This window comes from Bidens hawaiensis, unplaced genomic scaffold (genome assembly GCF_021521415.1).
Source record: "Bidens hawaiensis isolate Kalapana, Puna unplaced genomic scaffold, B.hawaiensis_p1.1 tig00076584_1, whole genome shotgun sequence".
NCBI classification, from domain to species: Eukaryota; Viridiplantae; Streptophyta; class Magnoliopsida; order Asterales; family Asteraceae; genus Bidens; species Bidens hawaiensis.
Window position 1 is genome coordinate 26,513 of NW_027503210.1, and position 5,622 is coordinate 32,134.

General features: G+C 33.3%; 1 protein-coding gene across 1 annotated transcript; it reads left to right on the forward strand.

Moving 5' to 3' along the window:
* The first annotated feature begins 627 nt into the window (after window positions 1–627).
* Window positions 628–4,440, forward strand: LOC143606694 (AP2-like ethylene-responsive transcription factor At1g16060). The gene is made up of 8 exons (XM_077082373.1): window positions 628–953; window positions 1,058–1,140; window positions 1,258–1,266; window positions 1,400–1,488; window positions 1,596–1,669; window positions 2,355–2,405; window positions 2,485–2,561; window positions 3,895–4,440. The coding sequence occupies exons 1-8, from the start codon at window positions 790–792 to the stop codon at window positions 4,401–4,403; spliced, it is 1,056 nt and encodes a 351-aa protein (XP_076938488.1). The 5' UTR covers window positions 628–789; the 3' UTR covers window positions 4,404–4,440.
* The last annotated feature ends 1,182 nt before the right edge of the window (window positions 4,441–5,622 follow it).

The window sequence follows — 5,622 nt, forward strand, 5'->3', positions numbered from 1 at the left end:
CTAACATTGCCACTTTATATTTTAATAAACTCAGCTGTTACTCGTCTTTTTAGTTATAATAAGAGATAATAAAAAAAATGGCTAATGTTAACTTATAACTTATAAAATCATTTGTACCAGATGTCAAAAACCTTTAAGAAAGAGGTTTTATGTAAACAAAAGCCAATGAAACTAAAACCCTTCAATGAAATTCCGCGAGGTCTCTCTCACCTCCTCTCAAATAGCCTCCCATGGCTAAGAATTGAAGCCTTCACTGATTCTCTCTTTCACGTGTGCACACCCTAGTTCTGCATCGACATCTTGGATCTACAAACAAACCACCCATCGCAGTGCTCTAGGTTATTAACTAAACAAAAAATATACAATTAAAAACTGACACGTGTCCTCAAGTAAAAATAAATAAAATTAAAAAAATGTTAAAACCAATCCTAGATATTTGGTTTGGGCCTAAAAAACAAAGAGTAGTGAAAACTAGGGCACCAATAAGTAACAAGCAGTAAACCCCAAAATAACGCCTGCCTGCAGCCTTCACCATCAAAATCCAATTGTAGTGAAAACAACACAAACACACATTTTCATTTTCATTTTCATTTTCACAGACGGCCATCTCTTCTTCTTTTACTTTCTCTCTCTTAAACCTCCATTAATATCTCTGCCGGCTCTCACTAAACTGTTATTTATATCATTTCTCTTCTCTCACATCACCATTGCCATTGGATGTTGACACACTCCATCCAATTTCTCCGCATTTGCTTCCTACAGTTACAATTAGCCTCTCAACTTTAATTAATGGCGAAGATCTCACAGAATAAGAAGAAGAAGAAGAATAATAATGCTTCACCAAACGACGACGTTGAAGCCAAACCGGTTATCGGTAAAGCTAAGAGAACGCGGAAAACGGTTAAGCGTGACTCACCGCCTCAACGTAGCTCTGTTTACCGAGGCGTCACTAGGTATGTATGCTTTCAATTGCTTATTATTTGAATAATTGAATAATAATAATAAGTGATTATGTTATGTATTTGATTTTAATGTTTTGAATAATAATAATGTGAAGACACCGATGGACTGGCCGTTACGAAGCTCATCTGTGGGATAAGAATTGCTGGAACGAATCACAGAACAAAAAAGGACGTCAAGGTGAATGTGATATGATCTTCATTTTGTTAAATGTGTAATTACGAAATTATTACGAATTACTGATTGAGTTTTGGTTGATTTTACATGAAATTGGTGGTGATGCGTTGATTCCTGCAGTATATTTAGGTAAGATTAGCATCAAATCTGGTGAATATTTGATTGTTGTTATTATTATAATAATTGAGTGAAAAAGGTGTGTTGAGTTGAGAGTGTTGTTGAGATACAATGAGAAAGACTTATCCAAAATGGTGATATGTAGGGGCCTACGATGATGAAAAGGTAGCTGCACATGCATATGACTTGGCAGCATTGAAGTATTGGGGACAAGACACCATCCTCAACTTTCCTGTAACTAATTTTTGCTTTTTTAAAGTTGTTACATATTTCCACTATGTAAATATTACTATTAAATTTTTTTTTTGATTTTTTTTATAATTGGTTACAATATGTTGCAGCTAGGAACTTACAAAGACGAGATTCGAGACATGGAAAGCTTGTCTAAAGAGGAGTATATTGGATCTCTAAGAAGGTAAAAAGTAAAACATACTTGTATACTATAATTTTTTTTATTTTTTTTTTGTATTATACGAGTATTTAAATAAAAAGTTAATATAACAAAAAATACATGTTTTCTTATTTTGTACGAAAAAAAACTCTTTAACCAACTTTCGATTTATTAAATTCCCTAAACATACAGTGGACGGAAGAATCCCTTAAACTAATTTTGATATATTAATATCCCTAAATTTGTCTGAAATGTTTGTATTTATGAAAAAGTCAAATTCTTAAATTGGTCATATTTGCATCTTAAATATGTTACGTCTTGAATTGGTCATGTAGAGTGGGATAAATTTTTCAGCAAAAATACTGAATGCCGATTCATCAAATTTAATATACAAGTCATTTTATAAAAAATTCTTTTTACAAATATGGTCATAGAGATATTTGAGGATTTTACAAGTCATTTTTTGATATTTTTTTACAAATATGTTCAAAGAGAAGTTTAAGAACTTAATATATCTGAGATCTAGTTGATTGAATTTGTCTTGTACTTATATCAAAGTTAGAAAGTATGATGATTTTCGTAGCATTGATCCTTAGAGATTAATTAAAAGAATGCTGCGATATAATAACCCACCACTTGTGTTATTTTAGTAGTTTGTAATTATGGTTTTATTTTTCATCTAACCATCATAAAATTCTTGATATTATAGAAAAAGTAGTGGCTTTTCACGAGGAGTTTCAAAATACAGAGGAGTAGCGAGGTAAAGTATTGGTGAATTGCGATATTTTTTTTTATGAATTATTAAGCGAGTGTTTTTATTATTGTTGTTTAATATGTAGGCACCATCATAATGGTAGATGGGAGGCTCGAATCGGCCAGGTTTTTGGCAATAAGTATCTTTATCTTGGAACATATGGTAAATTCTTACTCTACATCAAATGGGTCAAAACTATTTGGTAACATCAGTTTAGTTCACCTAACTATTTAGTAAGCTTGATTTGCATCCGACGTAACGAACGATTTGCGTAATATGACCTTTAAAAATATATAGAAAAAAAAGTCAAATAAAATAAATGTGGATGTATTTAGTATGATAGATTGCCAACCTTCAGCTGCTAGCTTAGAGACATTACCAAAATTGAAAGCTGATTTTGACATAAACTGGTCAACTTTAGGGCCCCAAACTTCCACCAAATATTTCATGCCCATAATTATGAATTTAATACCACCAAATTTTTATTGCTCAACCAACCTCCATTCCTTCTTGTTTCCGACATTTGGCCATCTGCCTCCTCACTTTAGGCAAATATGACACACCATCTTTTTAACCTAAAACTATGAAAACTGGATTGATCTCCCTTTTTTATTATATTTTTATTTTATTTATTGTAACTTTAAATATAATACTATACATTATCTTCATTGAACTAAAGGGTTTTCTTTTCATGAATGGTTTAACTTAGGGTGTATCTGGTTCGTGTGATTTTTGTTGAGCGAATTGGAGTTATAATTGCAGCTTGTCAAAAAAGAAAAAAGGTCTTGTGATTTAAAGAATTTGTAATCTTAAAAAGAAAATTTAACTTGTAATAAGCTTGGGTGACATAACAATCATGAATGAATTTAAATTATCATTGTGGCGACACCTTTGTTGAACCCTAGTGAAGCCAATGCCCCACACCTGCCCTTTGACTAGTCACCGTCATGACAACAATCTACCGTCACCACTTGCACCACCACTGTTGTAACCTAGCGGGTGCCACCACAACCATTGGCTACTAGTTGTTGCCGTCAACTGCACTACCACCTTCTATGGTGACAGTAATGCAGTAGTGAAGGCTGTGGTGGGATGGCAAAGGCGTTGTGGGTGGTAGCGGCCACAACAAGGTGAGGATGTCAACATGGTGGTGGAGGTAGTAAGGATGGCTAGTGTGTCGGTGAGATGTTTTTTTAATAAAATAATAATGGAGTAATTTTTAGAATTGGGGTCAACCATTACACACCTTTTATGTATAATCCTCTTATGGAGACGTGGGGACGTAGCGTGCATAACACCTCATAGGAGGGTTATCCACTGCATATGATCTTAGCAAATGGATTCGGACTTGAATTGTACGAACCAAACCCGCTCATAAAGATCAATTTTCTTTTTAATTTTTTTTTACTTTAAATATAATAAAAAAATATATTTTGTGTTCTGATTTTTAGTATATTTATGATACACCCCTCAACTTTGCAATATTATCCCTCAGCTACTCAAGAAGAAGCGGCAACTGCATATGACATGGCAGCAATAGAATACAGAGGACTTAACGCCGTTACAAATTTTGACCTCAGCCGTTACATCAAATGGTTACGCCCCAACCAAACAGACTCCAACAACTCTAACGGCGTTCAAACAAACTTTGACCAAACTAACCAAAGTCAACATCCAGAATCAACCTTCATTTACAACAACCAGTTACCAGAAAGCTCAAGCTCCGGCGAAACAACCACCAGCGTGCTTCCGCCGCCACGCGGCACCGCCCCAGGGTTACTGCTGCAGTCAACAAAATTCAAGGAAATGCTTGAGCAAACCTCCGCCGTAGACTCCCCGTCGCCGGCGCCGGAATCAGATCTGCCGCGGGGAAACTTTCCGGCGGATATACAGACGTATTTTGACTGTAATGAATTGAATAGCTATGTTGAAGGTGAAGATAATATTTTTGCAGATTTGAATTCATTCTCTGCGCCAATGTTTCAGTGCGAACTGGATGCTTAATATGAATGAACCGAGTTGAAGAATGATAGTGTTTGTTTGTTTGTTTGAATAGTAACCAGAGCAGTTTCGGTGACGGTGGTCGGAGTAGATTCAACGGTGTTGACAGTGACGACGATGAGAGATTTAATATTCATTTTCTTTTATTTGTTTTTTTAGTTTTTTTTTATTTTTATAATTGCCTAAACTGTAGATATTCATTCAGTTCTATTCTATATTTCTTTTCTTTCCTTTTTTTTTCGGAAAAAGAAATTCAATAAAAATGTTGTTGCCTTTTGATTATTTATAATTATAATTGTTTTTTCTTTTTCATCGTTAGCATTTCTTATGGATTTTGTTCTTTAACTTGGTATTTTAATGAAACTTATATTTTTTATTATATATAATAATGAGTAAATTATAAATGACCATTATGTTTGTGGTAACTTATAAATTACAAAAAAACATCCTTGAAATTCTTATGATGTCAATGGCATGGTTTTTGTTCTTAGCATTCTCATCCCACTTCTCATCCCTATCTCTATAATTGCACAAAAAAACATTAGAGCATTCACATCCCATCTCCTAGTTTTATGTGAGGAGAGTATGTAAATTATAGGGTGAGGTTTTGAGTGGCCGTGAGTGTAAATTATAGGGTGCAGAGAAAAATGTATTGATTTATTGTAAATTTGGGGAAACATTTGGGGAACATTGTTTGCCCCTATTTATTTTTTAATATTTGTTGGATTGGTTGTGAGTAAATGAGAGAGAAAACTGTAATGATAAATGTATAAAAAATATTATTTATAGTGGTTGTGAGTGTAAATTATAGGGTGAAGTTTTGAGTGGTTGTGAGTGTAAATTATAGGGTGGAGAGAAAAATATAGTGATTTTTTGTAAATTTGGGGAAATATTTGGGGAACATTGTTTGCCCCTATTTATTTTTTAATATTTGTTGGATTGGTTGTGACTAAAGAAGAGAGAAAACTGTAATGATAAAGGTATAAAAAATATTATTTAATTGAACAGGAGAAAGAAATGTAGTGTTTTTTAGTGTAATTATAGAGATAAGGATGAGGAATGGGATGAGAATGCTCTTATAAATCATCTCATTCCTCATCCTTATCTCTATAATTGCACTAAAAAACATTATAAATCTCTCTCCTGTTTAATTAAATAATATTTTTTTTTCCAAAACACAATGTGTATATAGAAAGTTACGATAACTTTATATTAAAAATAG

Excerpts from the sequence above, each read along its gene's own strand:
- LOC143606694 (XM_077082373.1), top strand. The coding sequence starts at position 790 with ATGGCGAAGATCTCACAGAATAAGAAGAAGAAGAAGAATAATAATGCT. Across the intron at positions 954-1,057 it reads GTTTACCGAGGCGTCACTAG|ACACCGATGGACTGGCCGTT; the intron begins GTATGTATGCTT and ends AATAATGTGAAG. Across the intron at positions 1,670-2,354 it reads TATATTGGATCTCTAAGAAG|AAAAAGTAGTGGCTTTTCAC; the intron begins GTAAAAAGTAAA and ends TTGATATTATAG.